This window comes from Montipora foliosa, unplaced genomic scaffold (assembly GCF_036669935.1).
Source record: "Montipora foliosa isolate CH-2021 unplaced genomic scaffold, ASM3666993v2 scaffold_385, whole genome shotgun sequence".
Classification (NCBI taxonomy): Eukaryota; Metazoa; Cnidaria; class Anthozoa; order Scleractinia; family Acroporidae; genus Montipora; species Montipora foliosa.
In genome coordinates this window covers 30,001-52,500 of record NW_027179685.1, presented here as the reverse complement: position 1 = coordinate 52,500, position 22,500 = coordinate 30,001, and the positions used below count along the sequence as shown (strand labels likewise).

General features: G+C 40.2%; 1 protein-coding gene across 2 annotated transcripts in view; it reads left to right on the top strand.

The window, feature by feature from the left end:
- LOC137987732 (ras-related protein Rab-13-like) overlaps positions 1-11,366 on the top strand; it is a 12,373-nt gene extending 1,007 nt beyond the window's left edge. Inside the window, exons 3-8 of one of the 2 annotated variants that reach the window (XM_068833802.1) lie at positions 686-746; positions 2,211-2,288; positions 4,475-4,564; positions 7,880-7,945; positions 8,255-8,302; positions 10,420-11,366. In XM_068833802.1, the coding sequence (XP_068689903.1) occupies positions 686-746; positions 2,211-2,288; positions 4,475-4,564; positions 7,880-7,945; positions 8,255-8,302; positions 10,420-10,506 (430 nt within the window). In that variant the 3' untranslated portion in view covers positions 10,507-11,366. The remainder of the gene's footprint in view (positions 1-685; positions 747-2,210; positions 2,289-4,474; positions 4,565-7,879; positions 7,946-8,254; positions 8,303-10,419) is intronic. The other variant, XM_068833803.1, reaches the window with a different exon arrangement.
- The last annotated feature ends 11,134 nt before the right edge of the window (positions 11,367-22,500 follow it).

The window sequence follows — 22,500 nt, the reverse complement described above, 5'->3', positions numbered from 1 at the left end:
ACAAAAGCCTCGTTTTATTTATTTATTTATTTTTTTGAAACTGAAGCAATTTAGTTCATAAAGACAGGCATATGTTGAATATAGAAAAGCTTATATACATCCTAGATAAGGTTTTGACTATTAACTAATTATTGTTGGCTCTGGCTGTGTGGTACCCTATCAATCTTTAATGACTTTTTTGAACAATTTTAGCGTCGGAAGTTCACGCAATGTTACAATATTTACTGATATTACTCGTATAATGAACGTTGCTCTTCAAGTTTCCGTGCGCCAAATAAGAGAGAATACCAAACTTACATTTTTAGATTTGATTGAATTCAAATGGTTTTGTATTATGCAGATTTTGCCTAAAATAGTTAATGATTTATGTAATTAATGCTCTAAGTACCCAATGCAAATAATTGTCATTTTATTGACTCAAATTTTAAAGAAAGTAACTAACTTATATTATTTAATTCTAACTAACAAACTTATTTGGGGGGGGGGGGGAGGGGGTGGGGGGGGGGGATAGAAAAGAGAGCCATATTTCGTATAAGTCATTATTCCCTAGCAAGCTTGAATGTTGTAGTTTTGTGAAACAGTTAATTAAAGTATTTGGGTAAAATATTTGTTATCTAGAACAGTTGATAAAGAATTGGTATTAGACGTTTGCCATAAAATATTTACATTTTTTATTTTATTTTAGGGATACTGCAGGACAAGAAAGGTTCAGAACCCTTACCAGTGCATACTTCAGGGGAGCAATGGTACGACTCTGCAAAAAAATATATTTTTCATTTCATTTGATCATTAATTATTTTGTGATAATATGTTGAGGTTGCAATATCTTAGCTATCAGTGTAAATAATGATTTGTTTTCCATTGTTGCACATCATTGTCATATGTTTCAGAAAATGGCAAAACAGTTAAAGTTGTAAAAAGAAAACTTTGAATTTGGGATTATAAGTAAACAACGAGATTAGAGTAGCAGGGTCATTGCTTTGAATTTTGAACTTGGGATTAAATTTTTTTTCAATCTTATAAATAATTCATGAGATTAGAGTAGCAGAGTCATTGTTGTCGTGACAGCACTTACTTTCCACTAGTTGTGGCTGGGGTTTGTTTCCTACTAGACTCAATAGCAACGACTAAGATGACAGCAACAAGAACATCACAAACTGCAAAACAACTGCTTAATTTGCACGCCCTGCAAGCAGCACCTGCATTTTTCACTTCTTGGCCGTCATCAGCAAAAGAACAAATTATGTGAAATAACCAAATTTGAGATTTTATGGAGGACATCAGCACTTGGAGATAAATTTCACTTTCTCCCTAAATTAAGCGTGACTCACATCGGTTGTAATATTCTTGAGGGACTGCCACACTATTGTCTTGTTCAAAAGCTTGGAATAGTCGCAAAGTGATTATAATAACACAAATTTATGTTTTGAGATGACATTCTCATTGCCGTTCCTGTCGTCATTGCTAAAGCTCCCTGTTATCATGAGTGGGTTGACTTTGTTTGTTCTTTGCTCTGCTTTGAGAGGTTTTTCCCTACTTCTCAAAAACAACTTCTGATTTGATCTGCTTTGGTTTCATAAGTCTTGATAGTCCTGGTATTTAGCAGAGAAACTTAATTGTACATGTGCTCAGCAAAAAACTATTCATTATTAGTAACACCTGTGCTATCCAGACCATTTGGAAATATTATCATTATCATTTGAGTTTTTTACAATCAACCAGCTATATACTTCTTTTATAATGGCGACCAAATAAAAAAACTTCTCATTTCATGCAAATAGCCTTTCTAGCCTCGCTACGATGAGCAAATTTCAAAGTAATTTTTGTTTAAAAAATAGGTTTACAGTAGGTATAATTAACATAAATACAAAAGAATGTAAACTTTAAGGTGGTCGCCATTTACAAAAGTGATCTGTTATTAGCCTGTTATTATCATCATCATTATTAATTATTTAAAGACTGTGCAGCCAATGAAAACACATTGACTGTTTAACACTTCCCACAAAACCCTCAAAATTTCGATATTTGGGATTTTGTGTTTGCAAAGTTGGAAAGCATGTTTTTCAAGTACCAGGGAATGCTCAGAACGAAAAATGTAAGCTTCTAGTCATACTTGTTCTCCTGTCTTAGGATCTTTGTTGTTTGTGTTTGAAATCCATTCAGTGGATGGTTATCCAGTCTGATGTCTCATTATTTTTAAACATTTTCAGGGTATAATTTTAGTGTATGATATCACAACTGAGGACTCCTTCAAACATATATCTCAATGGTTGCAAAATATCCAAGATGTAAGTTTTTTTTTCTTTTTTTGCATTTACTTAATTGATCTCTGAAACCAGATTCCTCGATACCGGTAATGCAGGATGATGTGGACCAGAAAGAGTACTTTGCAGGGACTTATTATGTTCTTTATCATGTCTTAATCCAGAAATTAGGAATGCTTGTTTGATAGACTGAAGACGAGTATAAATCCCCCATAAGCCTGAGCAGTTGGAGTGATAATAAAAAGAGAATACACAGTCAGAAGAACTTTTGCTGTTTTTGAGGTTTTCTTGTTCATTCCTGTACTCAAAATGCGAAAGGAGTTACACTAGTTGCAAAACTAGTGCGGAGACAAACACACAACAACTCAACCATGTGCTTTCCCTTCTCTCCTGCTCTTCCTTGCCTAGAGTGTCTTCAAAGAGGTGCAAAAGTGGATAGTTCGTCCAGATGCATTTTGCATCTTGTGCCTGTCTTTAACCTAGACGAATTTAAGGGAAAAATTAACAGAAAAACATGTTTTCTCAAGTTTGTTCCAGACAGATTATGTGTCTCTAGTATAAAAACGACCAATGTGTCACAAGTTGTCTTCTTTAGCCAATTAAGATCTAGAACTTCATGCAGTATTTACCTGTAATTTCAGTCAGGGCTCCACTAAGTATTATGTGGGTCTTATTAATATGTCGCTACATTGGACAACCCTCAAAGAAAAAAGACTTCATAATTTATTACAAATAAGGAGACTAAATGTTTATGCTCCCTGCACATGTAGACATTGCCAATAGTGAGGCTTTTTTAAAAATAAATTTGAGCTCGCTCATTTTCATTAGCTGTCAACATGTACGTCCAGAAATGCGAGTTATTATATGCATACCAAATCTTGGGGTCCTATAAAAAGTCTTCTGTTAAGTCTAAGAACTTGCTACCTATATTTCCAACATAAGGTAAGTGTTAGGGTTCAGTTGGTCAGCACTGTTTTTGGTAAATGTAGCTGTTTATCTTTACTTGAGAAACAGAGTTTACTGGAGCTACAATAGACTTTTTGTGACATTAATTCTCTGTGTCCTTAGACAAAATTGATGTTGAAGTCGCAGAAAAGAGAAAGGGACATTTGGGAGAAGACAAAATGCGGGGCCCTACTCCATGGAGTACCCTATGGAGTACCTAAATGGAGTACCCTCAAAAATCATTTATTGGTCAAATTAAATACTTTATCAACATGGCGAGGTATTTTGATGTACATACCTTTATTTATTTCCGACTCTCCGATTGTTACAGTTCGATGCAGTTCACGAATTGGCCGCCTTCTTGAAGTTTCGTAGGTATTTCATGTATCCATTATTATAGTGTATTTGTAGACAATTATTCATACAAAGATTGGATACCCTACACATTCAGGCCCGTGTGTACCCATATATACGGAGGGTGTAAAGTGCAGGTTGCAGGTTAGGGTTGCAGGTCATTGTTTTACTATAACTGAAACAACCCAAACCTTTACAAAAATGCTAACCTTAGGCTAACATTGTTTTTTAGGCCTAATGTTAGCATTAGTAGAGTTTTGGGTTGTTTCAGCTTTGGTGAAACAGTGACCTGCAACTCTAACCTGCAACCTGCAACCTGCAGTTTACACCCTCCACCCATATATACCCTTATGGAATGGAATGGAAAACTTTATTTGTACAAGGTACACTATGTGGGTATATTATGGGCATACATACATGGGTCTATATGGGTATACAGAAGTAAATATTTGTCTAAATATACAAAAAATTAAATACACTACAATAAGGGATACATAAGGTACCTACATTGTACATGTACGAAATTTCAAGATGGCGGCCAATTCGTGAACTGCATTGACCTGTAACAATCGGAGCTGAGAACTGGAAAGCTGGAAATAAATAAAGGTATGGGCATCTAAATGCCTCACCATGTTAATAAAGTATCTAATTTGACCAATAAATGATTTTTAGGGGTACTCCATTTAGGTACTCCATGGAGTAGGGGAGTAGAGGGCTCCGCGTTTTGTCTTCTCCCGGGACATTTTGTGACATTTAATTACTGTATGAGAATTTCTGATAATGATCGTACTAAGAAATGGGAAATTATTAATGAAAAGTGATCTCGATTTTGTACATGTAGGCAAGGGCAATAAAGAAATTAAGCTTAAACTGTTCTGGGCAACAACTAAATGTCAGTTTTGTCCATATAGAATGCTTCACCTGCTGTTTGTAAAATTCTGGTCGGGAACAAGTTGGATTGTGAAGACGAAAGGATTATAGACACAATCAGGGGAAAATCAGTTAGTATCAACCTTGTTTTTATTCTGGCTAAGTGAGTAAACAAATGTAAACAAAATGGAGAAACGTAAACTTACCATTTCCTGAGAAAATGCAGGACTCACTAATATAAATGCCCACATGAACTTCCCTTATAACAAAGCACCCAGGAAAGAGGCCCTGACAGGGGGAAGGGGTCCCGTATCGCTCGTCTGAATTTTAAAATCACTTGTGTCGGGGTTTAATCGGCTCATTCTCGGCCTTGACGTCACTATCGGAATTTTGCTGGGAAAGGATGTCTTTTGTCGGAAGTCTAGGCTCTGTTGTTAATAAGGAAACAGTTCCCTCTTTAAACAACCTTTGTCGTGTTTCGGAGTTAGAGCAGCTTGTGACTTGCTTATTGACATTGTCCGACTCAATTAATTCAATTTTCAAGTCACTTTTCATAGTTTCAATGTTAAAATTGTGTTTCTCTAATAGCTCAAGTCTGGTAACGGCATCATCATATAAAGGGTAACGGAATATGTGTTAACATGTTTATACACAAGCTTCATTAAGACGACAGGAGCCGACGACGATTGTTCTTTAGTAGGGCATTTGAACACCATTTTGACCCAAGGGGGCGGGAATTTGAACGATCCAGTATTCAAAAGTTCAAATGCCCGGGCTTTGCCCGGGAAGGGGGGGGGGGGGTGGGATTTGAAGTTTCGAGTTGATCGGCGCATAAATAGCCAACGAGGCGCGTAGCGTCGAGTTGGCTATAACCAGTCTCATATCCAACGCGAGCTCTTGGAATAATTGTTTTCAATTTCTTAAAGTCTAAAAGTTTAGAAAGTACGAAATACGAGCGAAAAACGCGAGGAAACCCGAGCGAAATCGAAATAACTTGATGAAGATGCGATGTTGTGTAATACCTTGTGGTCAGACTGACGCAGGCTTATCACAATAACATTTCTTACCTTTTCGCGTACTTCTAAACGTCAGAATTGCTTTATTCAGAGAGAAACTCCGCTTTCCGGCGAAAAAAAACTTTTAGCTTGGCAACGCCTAGCACCATCCGCAGGGGCAACCCTAAAGCCAGGAATCAGGAATCCGGAATCCGGAATCACAGGTCATTGTTTTACCAATACACAGAGTAAAAACTATCCTAAACATTCATAAAAGCTAACCTTAGGCCTAATTAGGCCTAAACAAACGTTTTTAGGCCTAAGGTTAGCTTTTGTGAATGTTTAGGATAGTTTTTACTCTGTGTATTGGTAAAACAATGACCTGTGATTCCGGATTCCGGATTCCAGATTTTAGGGTTGCCCTATCCACAGTTACCATATGAGCTCAAACTAAGGTATATGAGCTGATAACCGAGATTAAATGAACCAATCAGAGCACGAGAAATGCATTAACCGAGGTTGAAAATTTAAAACAAATCGCCTCGTGGATCCACAGCTACTTTGACAATGTTATGACATAGAAAATAAACGTAGAAAATTGCGCTTTGTCATTAATGTGTTGAACAATAAAACAAGTAGCCTGCTCAATCTTGTGGAATATCACCTGATTCTAGCCAACTCGGCCTACGGCCTCGTCGGCTAATTCCGCGCGATTTTGCAGGATAATAGTTAAGACGAAATCCGATAGAAAATCGAGCAATTTCAGTTTTTAGTGGACAAAAATCTGGTACCAGAATAATTTTAAGTATTTTACAGTCCTTTTTACATTTCCTGAAAGCTAAAGATATAAGTATTTGCCTGAAATAACACCGAAAACAATTTCCCATAGGAACGAGAAAAATTAAATTTCAACGTTCAGAGAAATTGTGCAAACACAGGTAAAATTTCATCATCAGTTTCATTTCACCAGTACTTTCAAGTGTTCCTTACGAAGTTCAACGTTGTTTTTGACGTTTGGTGTTGCTAGAAATGATTTTTTTTGAGAAGATATTTAAAACAGTCGTACAGAAGTTTGCAATACGATGTTCATAATCTTGGTGCTAGGTTTTTGTCCACTTGTTACTCAAACTTCTGGTAGATTCCGTCTTAAATATTATGCAAGAGTCGAAATATAAGGATTTTTATTATATCTCTCAGATAGTACGCGCGCTGTAATTGCTTAAATTAGCGGGCCGTATTCTACAGTACGGCCAGCTGTACAGCCCGCTAAATTTAAAATTTCGACAAAACATCATCTAGCGAGTTTTTCATGTCATTTCTGTTGCATAAACTTGTACTGAAAACTGTTTGAATCTTGCAAGCAACTATTTCAAACTTAACAGCCAAGAAGATTTAGTTTTTGGGATTTTGGCACCGCATTCTTTGTGGCAGTTGAACCTTCCGCTTCACTTTGACTAGTTTCCTTGCCCGCGCGCCGGTTAACCTCAGAGATATAATAAATATCTTACTAACCTCGTTTTCTCGGTCCATACTGTAAGTTACGGATCCTCGTTTTTTCCCGTTGATTTATGGCCCGCGCGCTTCGCGCTTGGGCCATAAATCAACGGGAAAAAACTCGGTCCGTAACTTACAGTACGGACCTCGAACTCGGTTAGTAAGAGGTATGTATGGGGAAAACGGTTTTTCTCAAAACTCGTGTACCGTTGAGGGAAGCAACTCACCACTTGATTAATTTGGCGGGAAAAAAGAGAGTTGCGTGACGACGTGACACATTCCATTTGATATGATAAAAATTCAGGCATTCTTGTCCCCGTCTTTTCGCTTGTCTGATTTTGTGCAAGGGCCCCGCCGGCTAAGAGAAGCCAAAAGGGCTATGGGGACGAGAATGAAATTCACGGTCGTCAAATCTGCAGGTTTGCAGTCTGCATTTGTCGCACGATAATCCTGTGATGATCCTAATGGATTTTGGGTAACTGTGCATATGCTCGCTGTTGAAGAACTCTTCTGTTCTTATCTGTGGTGGTCTCGACGAACCTAGCACGTATCTCCTGCACGGATCTGCTTGATTTCCTTGTCTGACCACTTCCACCACATGTCTTAAAATGGCCTGTACTTATCTCGAGGAATCGTGCAATTCTCTTTCTTGATGGCACTTGTTACCAAGTAGCCTGTATGGTCAGTCAGGCAGACGTCTCTTGTGGTGATCTCAAAGGGTCTTGGTGGACCTTGGGTACATCTCTTGTATAGATATAAAAAGATCTTTGTAGAGGGCCTTGATCTGATCTTGAAGGATCTGATTCTAAGAGTATCTTCCAAACATTTCCTGCATTCGGCCGAATATGTTGCTACTCATAAAAGCGTTACGACAGCCCCGTATGTGGGAAAGGGAATTTTGAGGTCTGTCATTATGGTGTCATGCAAGATGTAATTTCCCTCTTTCTTCTTTGACAGATTAGTGAAAATGCTGAATTAGAATTTTTTGAAACAAGTGCACGAACAGGAGAAGGTGTAACAGAAGTAAGAGTACATTTAATAGTACATTTAATAGTAACAAGCCAAACAAATTTGTTAATTCTGCACTTAACAGCGAGAGATAATCGAGATGGGAAGCTGTAGACTAGTTAAGTACATTCTACTTGGGAAATGTTTGAAATATCTGCTGCTTTTTTTTTCATTATAATCGTTGAAGTGTTTTTTTTTTTCTTTTCCTTCACGAAAACAATTTTGGCATTAGCGTATGGGTCATTCATGAAAAATTACCCACTGTGGAAGTTTTCAATTTGATTGAAGTAATTTACCACGATCATATTTGTCGTGAAATTTCAGGCGTTTATGGCCGTTGCAAGACAGATTAAAGAATCCCATGAAAGAAAGGTCAGTTTACTTGACGGAGTCAGGGCGCTAGAGTATTCTAAAATTGGTCGGTCTTGTCATCGAGACATTAAAGTCGTCTGAGTACAGACTCAAAGTTTAAGACGTCAGGACAAACCGGCGGCCGGACAAAAGAACCATGGGTCTGTAAATAACTGAGGAGAATGTGGTGCCTTCGTTATGACATCTGTAAATGGTTGGACTTGGAAGTGTTCTTGGATAAGGACCGTAGTCCCAGCCTCACAACCCTTCAATCTTCCTAACACTGAGGGACGTTAAACAAAAACCCACACTCAATTCCCAAAGAGTAGTCCACGGAGTTCCCGTTTTGCGGTCTGTACTTTGTCGTATATGACTGACTTCATTCGTTCATAAGTTGGAAGTTAGCCTGTGTGCAGCCGACCGCTCTTCGAAAAAAAATCGGAAAGGAGCGAGCGGGCGGCTGGACACATGCTAGTTGGAAGTTGGCTGGTTGACGTCGCTAATGGACCGGCGGATAGCGGCTCCTAAAGATCCCTATATGCATGCTTATAAAAATGGGAGTAAAAATGAGAGATGTAAAGGGAATCTGAATATGCACATCAGGTAGAAAATGCGCTATTTAAATACATGCTCAGTCTCGTGCTTAGGGTGCGCGACTCCGGATCGAGTGGTCTGGGTTCGGGTCGTGGCCGGGGACATTGTGTTGTGTTCTTGGGGAAGACATTTTACTCTCACGGTGCCTCTCTCCACCCAGGTGTATAAATGGGTACCGGCGAATCTAATGCCGGGGGTAACCCTGCGATTGACTAACATCCCATCCAGGGGGAAGTAGAAATACTCCTAGTCGCTTCATGCTACAGAAACCGGAGATAAGCGCCGGCCTGATGGGCCTTTCTAGGCTTGTAACAGAGACTTTACCATATTTCAATCACCATCAAGAGTGAATTAGATAAGAGTGTTGTTATGGAATGTGTGGGCTCCCCAGCACAGTCACGAACGAGTCTTTTTTTCAATACCCGTTCCTGCGAAAATCTGTTGTTATGTCCCTGAAAAAAACATGACAGAAGCAGTCACGCGTGACATGGCTTCTTCTGATTGGTTAAAATTGTCGGCCCTTTGTTTGTCTCGCGCACAAAGTGTATCTAAACATAAATCCATTTGTGGCTGTCCTGGGGCACAGCCGCAAAGTGATAAATCAACACTCTTATCTAATTCACTCTTGTCACCATTGAATGGGTTTGCCAAATTTGCTGTTTTCATACTAGACGTCAAGCATAAAATTGACGAGTCCAACACGTTGCAGTAATGTCGTTGACGGATACAAGGCAACCTCATCTATACTAGAGTTGTAGGCTTGAGTTTTTTTCGCAGGGAAACATACATACTTGATTGACCACTCCCCTTAGGGGCTTTTCAGGGCCAATGAAACATCACGATAGCCCAGAACGTTCAACAACAACTGTTAAGAATCCCAACTGGCCGGAGGCAAGCTAGTTGGCTATTTATGGTACAAGTGCGGCTGAAAAGTTGAACCAGGGACTACCAGGAACAAATTCAACCAGTGGTCAGAACGTGTCTTGAACCCAGGATCCCCGGATCTCAAGGCAAGCGCCCTAACCCGGCACTGGACCGTACTGCCTCACTATCGATAAAGTCCAAGTGGAAATCTCGATATGCACCGTTGCGACGTGATAAAACCCCACTCATAAAACCACACAGTATGGTTTTGGAGAAAAGTTTCTTTTTCTTACTTGAGTAACAAAGTAAGAAGAACTCATATATAGGAAAGGTTAACCATTCACTTCTTCAGGAGCCCATCAGTAGGAGCTTGCCTCCCGCATACAAGCCCTACGAGTCAACCTTTCCCCTTATCTTTCTATTTTTAGAACGCCACGAGTTGTTCGGCACTGCACGCGCTGTTTAAAATAGCCAATCAGAATAAAGTCATTGTCTAACGAAGACAAAAATAGCAAAAACAATGTACGCAAATTGTGCGAATTGATGTAAATTAATGTAAATGTCAGTCTCCTGCTGAAGGGTTGGTTCTAAAAATAGAAAGATACGGGCAAAGGTTGACTCAAGGATAGAGTGCACATGGAGGCTCCTACTCATGGGCTCCTGACTTCTTGCTTTTTCAGGGAGCGATGCTGTCAGATGAAGATACACTTACTCCTATCGATGGATCTGAGGGATCACCTCAGACGCAGTCTGCTTGTTGTCGATAAGAAACCAAAACATTTCCAAATTGCTATTTTATATCAAGACAGAACACTGCCAAGCAACTTTGGCGAAGTGATTACCAGTGGCCAGGCTCTGTTTTCATTTGTCGTTTTGGACGATTTCTACGACATAAGGAAACCTATTACTGAGAGCGGTGCTAAATCAGAGTCTGATCGCTGGTGGGCAATTCAAAGTAAAGAAACAGTTTCACAAGTTCTGAGACAACTGACATTTTAATCCAACGACTGTTCTGAGAAAAAAAAGAGAAACATGCAAAATTGGTCCGATTGATGGTGACTGTTTGACAGGGAAATTATTTGATTTGTTTAAAATTACGGTCAAGGTCAGTTCAACGCCTTAGTCCTTTTTTTTTCTGGGTAATTGGAATACGTAGATAATAGGCCTTTTTCGATGTATTAAAATTCAGCTTGAAAGAGAGGTTTAGAGGACAAAGACAAAGGAAAGTGGTGTTATGTAAATATTTTTCACATTCATTTCAACGTGTTTCTATTGTTTTTGTCCTCACTGCCCCACTATCAATCTGAATATTTGATATTTTAAAAATGGCCTATTTCTAATTTGTTTCAAAAGAAAGATCACAATGCTATTGATGCTTATTGCCTATATAGTTCTTTTCTAGAGAATGTGGGTATGGCGCTAAAAAAATAAAGCAAAACATTTTTGAAGCTGTAATACAACGTATCTTAGCCCCATTCACACTAATACCGTTGTAAACTTTTGCGTTTTATCTTGGCGAAAACGAAGCAAAATATTTTTTATCCCCATCAGTGTTTTTATATTGTTTTCACCTATCCACACTGAAGCGCTTTTAAGAATGATGAAAACAACTAATCGTTTTAATTTTCTCACGGTCTCATGTCATCATTCAAAAGCCTCATGTCCACAGCAGTGTGTCTTCAAGCATTTTCTGCGCTTTGACGCATGGTTTCGTTTGAACAACTGACGCCCGGTGCATGTGTAAAGGAACGTTCAAACGGGCGATTTTGGGTGCGTTTTCTCTGCTGCGATTTCTATGGCGATACAATAACGCGTTGTGTAAACAACCGATGATTTCACTGCGATTTCAGAAATATGCGTCGCTGCGATATCGCGGTTGTTTTAACATGTTGAAATTACACTGCGATTTAGCAGGATTTTCTTTTACAAAGCTGACAAATAGGTACTATGGGACTCCCCCAAGGGAAATTTGCTTTGCCTTTGGCGGAAAACTAAAACCAAGGTCCAACCGAAAACACAAAAAAGGCGTGCAAAGTTGAGGAGAAATAAATTTTGATCAAGGAATGAAGCACGTTTGAGTGTAAGGCTTACCACATTTCAAAACGATAGACAAACGGCCAGCAACAAGAGATACTATGTCTCGGGCCAAGGCTGGTGTCTGTAGGATCACATGCGTTAGGAATCATTGCCGAGAGTTTCCCTTTGCTTGCCTAGTCCTAGAGGCTGGTGTGCGATTCTTCAGTGCAATGTTACGGCGAGTTGCTCTACTTGGTTGATGGCTGTTCTTATCTTCGTATCTGGTTTTCATATCAGTAGCTCGACGTCTGCCAAGAGTGATTCAAATGTCATTGGGTCCATTCGCAGAAAGTTCTTATAGTAAAAGGGATAACTCAGAAGATCTTTTAGTATCATTTGTGAAGTACCCCGTCTTCTTCGGACACTTCTCGTGTTGCGATCCATGATTTTACCCAAAATGATGGTTTTCTTTTTACGCTGGATGCCTTTGGCAGACCACGTCTAAAATTCGCTATTGTCGTTTTCATTGTTGTCAAATATGGTAATTAGCCACGTTTCTGTCATGTCGGACATACAACGTGCATATCTCTTATATTTTCGCGCGAAAGGTAATCGGAAAAGATCACATGGACTTCGCAACACAAACACAACTAAAAAGTATCCCTCAAATGATCTTCCTCTACTCAAGCAACCTTAGCCTCCTTTGAACGCGAGAATATTACACCTCTTGCCTTCAATTCCGGTTCCCACAGTATTTAAATGTAACTGAAATTGCTTTTATTGAATATGAGGCATATAAATTCATGAAAACGCTTGTGGTAGGAAAGGAAATGTTCGATTCTTATCACACTCAGCCTTCGGATTAGCGCTTTTACCACGTCCCTTGTGACTCTCAGTTGGCTTCATTGCAACCAACCGTCACATTTTACAGAAACGGCAGCATCCCATGTAAACGCCATCAGGCGTCTTGTTCTTATTCGATCAAGCGATTGCTATACCCAGACAGTCTATTGCCGCGTCCAAGGATTCATCAGTATTCATGTTAAATTCGTGATATACTCTGCAAACTTAGAAATCTTGATATCGTTAACGATTGTTTACAAAAATATATGCAATATTTTCGCAACAATATGAACGAGCTACACCGTTCGTGGCGCGTACAACCGTTGCCATCATTGAAATCGCCGGCTGTTTGCGTCACCATGAAATCGTCGTAAAAGTCGTAGCAGAAATCGCACCCCAAATCGCGGCAAAAATCGCCAGTGTGAACGGGCCTTAACCCTTTAGTGCCCAAGGGGTCTCCCTTTGACGAGTAAAATCGTCTGGCGTTAGACAGAGTAAAATCTATAAGTCACTATTGGGCATTAAAGGGTTAAAGGAGATAGTTTTTTAACCCTTTAGTGCCCAAGGGGTCTCTCTTTGACGAGTAAAATCGTCTGGCGTTAGACAGAGTAAAATCTATAAGTCACTATTGGGCATTAAAAGGGTTAATGGAAGATGCATCTGAAGCCGTATATTGTCTATGAACAGACTTGCAGCGAGAAGAATCATGGCGGCCAGTAAAGCTCTTTGAGCAGGGGCGAAGAAGGCTGAAATTTTCTTCAGTCTTCTTTAAGACTGCTTTCGTTCAGAAAGTAATAAGGTGTATATGTAGATAATTAGAAAAGGTACAAAGGATTTTAAACTGCCGATGGTTTGGGCACTCGATCCATTTCAGATTTTGAGATTTTGGAGGGGCTGTAAATCGAGTATGATCACTAATGTAAGTTGAAAATTTTGCTTTTCGTTTTTTTTGTAAATGCAAAATGCTTTCATTGTGAACACCAGTATGCACAGCTTACACTTTTTGAATTTTTAATTCGTAACTTCCTTAATTGCTTGGAATGTTCATGTCAAAGGAGTTGTATATTTGAACTGTTTAGTAAACCTGTAAAATGAGGAATGTTATTTCTGTGAGATTTTACAGCGAATTAGTAGAGAGATTTAGCATCACGTTTAACGCGAAACGCGAAAGGCAAACGTGACCACATGAGCGTGAGTTTCCTGCCATTTTTCGCGTGTGCCGGTTGCCATTTCTACGTGAAAGAAGACATTCTCGTTTGCCGTATTCGTGGAATTTTCTTCGTTTTTCTTCTATATAAAAGGTTGTTTGAGGAAAAAAAGAAGAACCCCGAAACCATTCTCCTGTAAGTCAAACAAGGAAAAATTAGGTTTCGTGGTTATAAATCGTTTATAACCGAGTCCTTAAGGCAATTCTTGTTCATAAAATCACGTTAACTCTCTGTTGACTCACAAAACAGTTTCATCCAAACTCGGAAAATTTGACAGCGTCTTTTTCGACAAACACTGTTTAAGAAAATCCGAGTTTTTGTTTTGTTAAATAAATACTGAGATTAACAGAGTCCATTCCGTGTTGCCGTGTGTCACGCAAATCTTAAGTTACAAGCTTCACTCCATTTTACATGAAACGTGAAACGGCCGTTTCGCGGAACGTGATACTAAATCTCTCTACTATCGCGTACACGCGAAACGGAAAACGTGAAATAGCACGCTACTGATGGAAAATTCTCTTCTGGTTCAAACTTGTGTTGCTCCTTTTGAGAGCGTTGCTTGATATCTGCACCTAACAGAAGAAAAGTGAACTAAAATGAAACAAGTTTCATTGATTGCCGCCAAACGTAAATTCTCAGTGTGACGTTTTCCCTTTATCGCAAACGGGTCGCGAAATCTCTAGAGACAGCTGATTGTGTTCATGCAATCGTTTGTTTAAGCAACTAGAAGAGTCACAGAACATTTGTCAACAAAATCAGCTATTTTCTTGTTTTTATGCTTATTTGCCCAACAAGCGTGGTAGGGCGGTTGTCATGAACTTCGCTTAAACTCTATACACCTTTTTCCAAAATGGCCTCCATTTAATGTTCTTTTGTTTTTATTCAAATTAGCCCTTGATGCCTCGTTCTTTAAGCTTAAAATTCAAAATAATATTTTGCCTCGAACGAGGCATCGAGGTCTAATTTGAATAAAAACAAAACTATATCTAAATGGTGGCCATTTTTGACAAGGGTGTATTGCGCATTACCAACAAGATGCATTAGGCACTTGAAGACATTTTTAATAATTCGGCGAATGCGAACGTTGGTCTCTCTCGCGTCTTGGAATGCGTGTGTTATCAGCTAGCTTCCTGATTGGATTGGGTACGGTGTTAATTTTCGGAGACAAGATAACATATAATCTCTCATCCGTTGTTTATTCCATGCTTGCAAGAACAGACTTGGGATCTAACTCTTGCACGCTCTTACAACGGGACACATTGCGCAGGATATGTGGAAACAAATAAAGCGAGCCACTATCCCAGTATTTGTGAGAAACAAGAACCGTGAAATTGAAAGGCTGCGTATATAGCCCGCATAGATTAAGGCAGCTGTCTCACCAGACTGTTAGCTTCTTCAGCTGCGACAGTATTTATCGGGAGAGGCGCTTAAGACCAGGAGACTGGAGTACATCCTGGAAAATGACTGTCCAGTTCTCCAACCGTACTGACCGAGAGTTCGGGAGTTCTCTTCAAACCGTTTTGGACGCTTCCCAAGATGCCTTTTTGAATTGCAGAAGTGTCTACCAGCGTCATCGTTGCTGCAAAAACAAGACTGATCGTGCGGCTTACCGCCATGAATGTTGGGAGATGACTAGAGCTCTTCCGACTCTTCCCGGCTTAAGGATGACTGAAGAGATTTCAAAGACCTGAAATATATTCCAAGAAGCGAATGACGATTTTGTTCAGAACATAAACGTTCTCTGGAGGTTACTGGAAACCCTGGCCGAAGATTGAAATCGTTCGTCGCGAAGAGAGTTGCTCAGTGAAATCCAAGCGGCTTCTAGTTCTGAACAGTGGAAGTATGTAATCCTGTTGATCTTGCAACGAGAAGCATTGCAGTTTTCACTTGGCCAATTGTGAGATTAGTAGCATGGACCAAAATTCCAAGTCTGAATGACCACAAAATTTCAAGTCCCAGAACAATCATCCACGCAAAAGGAAATTCGAACTAGGAGACGTTTAAGGGAAGCAGAAATGGTAAAAAACGGGCACTCCTTAGAATGGCGACTAAATCTTGTGCGACTTTCAAAATGGACACTCACACCTGAGTGTATGTTTTCCTGTACAACTGTTGTTTACCAAAAGCCCAACGATGCTCTGAGGGGTCGATTGATCATGAAAGGGAAAGAACTTCTACATAAAAGGAAATTCGAACTAGGAGACGTTTAAGGGAAGCAGAAATGGTAAAAAACGGGCACTCCTTAGAATGGCGACTAAATCTTGTGCGACTTTCAAAATGGACACTCACACCTTAGTGTATGTTTTCCTGTACAACTGTTGTTTACCAAAAGCCCAACGATGCTCTGAGGGGTCGATTGATCATGAAAGGGAAAGAACTTCTACATTCGAGCGGACTTTTCCAGCTCCGGCCAATAAGCGACGACGGGATTTATCGCAGCGACGGTGGTCTCCAGTATATTCCACACGAAACACGTTTGCCAATAATTCTTCCGCGAAGCACTGGGTCACAACTCTGGTCACATTATCACGAGAAAGGCTGCCGAAATCAAACCTTAGCTAATTTAACCTCACGTTTTTGGATCATCGCTAGGGGAGAGGAGATTCAGGCTTGGCAAACCGATGAACGCTGCAGACGTAAAGCCAAACCTGCTGGTCAATTGATGGCGCGTCTACTAAGCAAGAGCAGAGCGGAAAGAGACCGGGCGGTGAAACGAGCGGGTCCGAGCAAAAAGGTGTGATGCAGTAGACTGGGGTCTACTAAAAAAGCCTTTTCAAAATGGCGGTAAGTGTTGAGATCGGCGATTCACTCAAAGAATTGGAAGAATTGTTTTTACAGGACATCACAGACGACATTTTTATTTGAACGAGAAAAAAAATTCTTCAGATCTTCCAGACACATAGCTGATGTTAATGTAACAAACATTTTCCCTCTGTTCTTGATTGGTTCTCTCCTATAACCTATGGTCTTTAGGTAAATCCAAGTGTTTTGATTGGTAAATCCAAGTGTTTGCTTTCTTGTTCACGTTGCCATACAAGCCATTTCCATGGAAAAGGTTATAAGTCATGGTTTTTTTTTACATTTTGTTTATATTGTGGTGAGTATTTTCACGAATCATGCTGTGTGTTGAAGGACCCAAAAGGCTAATCAACTACAAGTAACAACTTGCAAATATTAAGCTCTTACTAACCGAGCTGGAGGGCCATACTGGGGAATGTTGGTTGAACATTGTGGAACTAAAGATGGAGCGCAGCGAGGTCCATACAAAAATTACCAAGGTGCAATATTCCTCAGTATGGCTTGGGCAAGCTTAGTTAGAAAGTAGTTTATCATATGGTACTCGGGCCATGGTTGTTTCTTGAATTTGTGGCTTTTCAAAAACAAAAATTACACAGCTTATGACCGCTTCCAAATAAATGGTTGGCATAGCAAAATCCTAACCAAGAAAGAACCAAATTATCACAATGCTTGCATTTACCTTAAAACTACCTTATCGCAGGAGGAAAAGCCGGCAGGGCAAGCAACCCCCCACCCTTAGCTCAAGGTCTAGATCCGCCACTGATTACCACAATATCTTCTGTAGTTGAATGATAATTCAGCTAATTATGTGCCTTACTGTGAGTACAATAGTTGTGCAAAGGTTAATCATGTCTTTAGAAATCAGTCATGTTCAGAGATATTATTAAACCGTATTTGTTGTTTGTTGATTTTCCCAAGCGGTCGAAATCTTGAAAATAGTGTTTTTATTGTCGGTAAAATTGACTGCGGGCGGGCGATTAGTCGTGAGCGATTTTAAGTGAGCAAGTTTGAAGTTCTGAAACGCTGCTATATCCAAATATATCCAGCTGGTTTTTTACTATGTTTTGTAAAAGCTATCGATCTTAAACATATGTAAAATTTAGAGTGGAGTAATGTGGAGTACTCGTAAAAGAAGCAGCGGAACACGGGTTGGTCACGATAAGCGGGATATACCTGCATTCGACACTGTCTTACTTCACTCAAATTTAAGCAGCTTCCGACGAAAATACTTGAGTTATATTCCAACAGACAAAATAGTATTGAGTTTTTGGTCAAAAATATCAAAAAAGCCTTCGAATAATACACTACTGGTGGCCCAAAAATGAAGAAAGAAAACTTGATTTCCGGTTCGTCCAGAGGATATTTTTGGCAGCCATTAATTCAACCGGAAGCGCGGAAGGAGCGCTCGTGCCAGTCCTTCTCCGCATCACACATTGGACCAAGAGTGGAGTGCTCGTTTCACCGCCCTATGTATAAGCGCCCTGGCAAGAGAGTAAAAGAGCTGTAGACCTTGCTGGTCCATTTTTTACGGTCCATGGAAGAGGCCATTGCTACTAATGCCTTCATGTTTAACTGCCTATTGTCGAGAGCCGTGCACTTGGAAGTCGCGTTTGAATGAGATACAAACTCCCAAACGGCTTTTTATCGTATGGTTAATTAATCGCAGAGGCCTTCGCGAAGGAAATTATCTCGGACAACGGAAGGAATTTTGTTGGGGCAGAGAAAGAACTACGTGACCTGACCGAGGTACTTGACAAGGATATAATGCAGAGGTCCATCGCAACCCAGAGAATAAAGTAGCATGTTCACTTTTCCTTCAGCCTCTTACTTCGAAGAGTATATGAAATTACGATAAAGGCGACCTAAAGGGCAATCTTCGTCGTCTGTGAACGGCATTAGTGACGAAGAGTTCATAACGACCTTCAATGGCGAGGAGGTATTGCTAAATTGCCGTCCGTTAACGTATCAAACCACAAATCTAGATATTGACGTGCTGCTTACGTCAAACAAGTTAAGTAGTTTACCATATAATAGGTATATTATAAATATTATATATTCCAGTCTCAAATCAAAAACTTGTCTAAAAAGATAGGTCTTCAAATGCTTTCGGACTGTTTAATGACAATTGACAGAGTATTCCGTATTCGTGGCCCAGCCACTGCGAAAGCTCGGTCTCCAGATCTAGCAGAAGAATACAATGGACGTGAAGAAGTTCCCTATCTGTTCATCTCAGTTGATAACGGGCGGCTGGTTGAGATACAAGAAGACCAGAAATGTAGACCGGAGACAAGCCATTTATAGCATTTTAAACCACAGTTCATACAGATGGACTGGTTATAAAACTCTGGATACTTTAAAAGCCAGAACTGTGACATCGTGCCTCATATTAAGGGTCTGTACGGGTCCGCAAATGATCCCCAAACTGTACCGCAAATGATACCAGGACTGCAAATGATCTCAATATTGGACCGTAAATGATCCCCATTTTGGACCGCAAATGATCCCGGAAAAAAAGTCAGAAATGGCATGGACGGTGGAATGGTCAGGATTGAGAATTAATGTGAAGAGCGCTTATTTTTATTAAAATCACTTTAAATCATGCATGGCTAGCAACAGGTTTCTGCCTCATTATAGTTTAAATTTGCCACATTTAATTATCGGATACAATCATCAAAAACTAACTTGGACGCAATTCTAAACCGATTGTGACCAGGGGGCCGTTACTCGAGAAGTCTCGATGACTTTTAGCATTTGTTTTTGAGATAACTAAAAGCGGATTGTGAAACACTTAAACCCTCACCCTTCTTGAGATAAAGAGGGAATTGTGACATGTGAAAAGTTTAGGGACTTTCGAGAAACGGGCCACTGGTCTCTTTGAAGAGGCGAAAAGGACGCCACCCGGGCCCGGCTAGCAACAATCGTAACATTAATAACTAGAACGCAATGTTCTAGCCTATAAGCTTTGGTTCAACATGCAATACTGCAGTTTTATTTTTTCCCATGTCCTTGACTAAAACTCGTTAAACAACTATTACAGAAAACGCTATCATTTGCGTAGACCTGCAATGCTCCACCGCTCTTAAATACACCTTGTGTGTAGCACTCGAATTTTCTTCCACATCTGGGACAAATCTCCTCTTTTATTTTTCCTTCGCCGTATTTTTGCTTTAATTCCTGAGCAATGGTTAGCTGGAAATTCTGAGCAGCTATTGGTTCCAGGCTATGGTAATGCAGCACTGCTTCATGGCTAAGTAAGGTCATATCCCCAGTGGCTTCATTTTCATAACCAGTCCCAGGGTAGATAATATTCAATCCCGTTTCTCCTAAGCTCGATACTACCGCCACCGGGATTTCAAATATGTTATATATATATATATATCCAGTCACCCCATTCACCATCCATAGCCATCCTTCTCACATAGGTATCCCATGCTCCGTGTTTGATAAATTCTCTGAAATGAGTCCCGTCCAGGGTTGTTGGATTACTACGGAGGTAATTTACCGAGTCACATCGCACTTTTGTGGCACTCTGCGAGACCCTTCCGAGGCGTATTAGCTGGTCATTCATTGCACGGAATAGACAGTTCTCATCTTTGGGGTTGGAGGCTGGCGATATGTTAATCCTGCCTTTCCCAATTCCATGTCTAACCGACTCTTTGGTGATTCACCTTTGACTGAAGCTTGCTTACCGTTTGCCATCCACTGGAAATCTTCGGGTAAATCGTTTTCACTGCGCAAGGATGATGCAAGATTTAGTAAATCGCTCGCCATCTCATTTCGAGCATCTTCGTTGAGAGTAAGGCTGCAATGGCTGCCACTCGAAAAGAGCAACCTTTTTGCAAAAAGACAGGTAAATACACCACAATCGGTGTCATTTCTTTGCTTTGGACATTGAGGTGTACACTCGCCCCAATTGTCCTCCTGGAAGAGAGCTTTATCCTCATCAGAAATACACTGGAGCTCATTTCTTATAACTTTTTCTTTGATGGTATCAAAAATTGTTCGGTAAGTTTCTGTATTGCAGCTAGAGGAATCATAAATGTAAAGGCCTGAATTAACAACACTTATAACGATCAGCAGCCAATGGCGCTCAGCAGGAAGGTGTTCAGGTGCCATCAGTTTTTCATACTCCCACAGAGTGTTGTTGCCTATGTCTTTGGAGTACGTGGAGGTTTCAATCGGTCGATGCAACGAAGGATAAAAGAAGGACGTTGCAACTCCCCAGTTTCCTTCTTTAATGTCCTCAGTATTCGTCAAAAATTCAAAATACAAACTAATGGTATCGTCATTAAGCTTTTCACGGGAAAGTATTTCCTTTGTAATAGAGTGAAGGTGGATTTCGCCTTGACTCCCGCTTTACCATATACTGTGCAGCCTCATTAGAAGCATCCCGAGCTTCCTGCCTGATAGCATCTCTTTCGATTTCTAGGTCCATTAGTTCTTTTCTCTCTTTCGACCATTCGTTTCTTCTGCTGCCCAACTATTGGAACATGGACTTCTTTTAGGTCATAGATATCACTTCTTAACTTTCTATAAGCTCGTCGCCTTAAGCCTTGCTCACCTTTCTTAGGCCAGTCGAGAAGTGATTTCTCACCAGATAATGTACTGAAAAGAGCGTCGTACACGTCATCATCCAAAGGCAGATTTTTTTACGTTGGCTAGGGATAGAAAGTTGAATCTGTTAGATTTCTTAATTAATTAAAACTCTTTTTCCTAGTTCTCTATGGAAATCGCACACTCATGAATCATTCTTGTAGGATTCGTAGAAAAAATTGACCCTTTTCATTTACGGGCAAATAACAGGTATCGGGCTAACGCTAGGCTCGCTGAACATGTTGCGCATGGTTTGCAGCCGCTCATGCAACTGTGATGTTTAGCAGACTGTCAATGTGTGGGCACAAAGCTCCAAACCTATCTGGTTTCTTCTTTTCTCTTCTTGCTTTTTCTTATCATCAACATCGTCAACTCCAAGAACATTCTCAAATTTTACCAATGAAGACACAAAAACGATCAGAAAAATCAGTTTAGCCGTTTTGACGAGTGCTTCGAAGGCGCAGCTCATCAAATGACCTCAAATGACACTGGCCAGAGATACACGTCGCAATTCTAAATTCCCATGAGAATTTCGGACTCTGTATGTCGGTTACTGAAACGAGTCGGCCAGATATTTATAACTTTTTCAGTAAAAACAGAAATGGCAATTTTAGAGGATGCCAAGGAAATGAGGTTGTCGTGTGTTTGCCAGTTGTTCGAATATCCCGACTGTTTGTTTTTGTTTCGTGGTTTTGCAGTAACTGGTCAAGCGTGTCAATACCAAATGTCGCAGAATCGAGGCCGCTGGCAGACCCGATTTTTCTGGGAAGATCGAAAGAGGCTCTGCTCGCAGGGTTGGAGAAACGGGCCCCTGGTCACAATCAGTTTAGAATTCCGTCCAAGTTAGTTTTTGATGATTGTATCCGATAAATAAATATGGCAAATTTATGACACCTTGGTAAGAAACAAAATTCAGTCTTTCTTGAAAACTGTAATGAGGCAGAAACCTGTAGAGAGCCATGTATGATTTACAGTGATCTTCACATTCTCTATCCACATCATTCCACCCTCCATGCCATTCCTTACTTTTTTTTTTTCGGTCCAAAATGGGGATCATTTGCGCTCAAAAGGTCGATAACCCTATCCACCAGATAAATCACTATTCATTGGATAGCGAAATTGGTTTCGCTATGACTTATCCACTGGACTATGATAGTGATTTATCCGGCGGATAGCGCGCTATCCATCGTTTGAACAACTGGGGCCTGAACTGTTAGTACGTAGACAGGTCTCTGTTGAGTGAAGTACCTACAAGTCGCCTGGTTGTTGGAAAGTACCGCGTTCTCAGGGAACTGAGTGTAA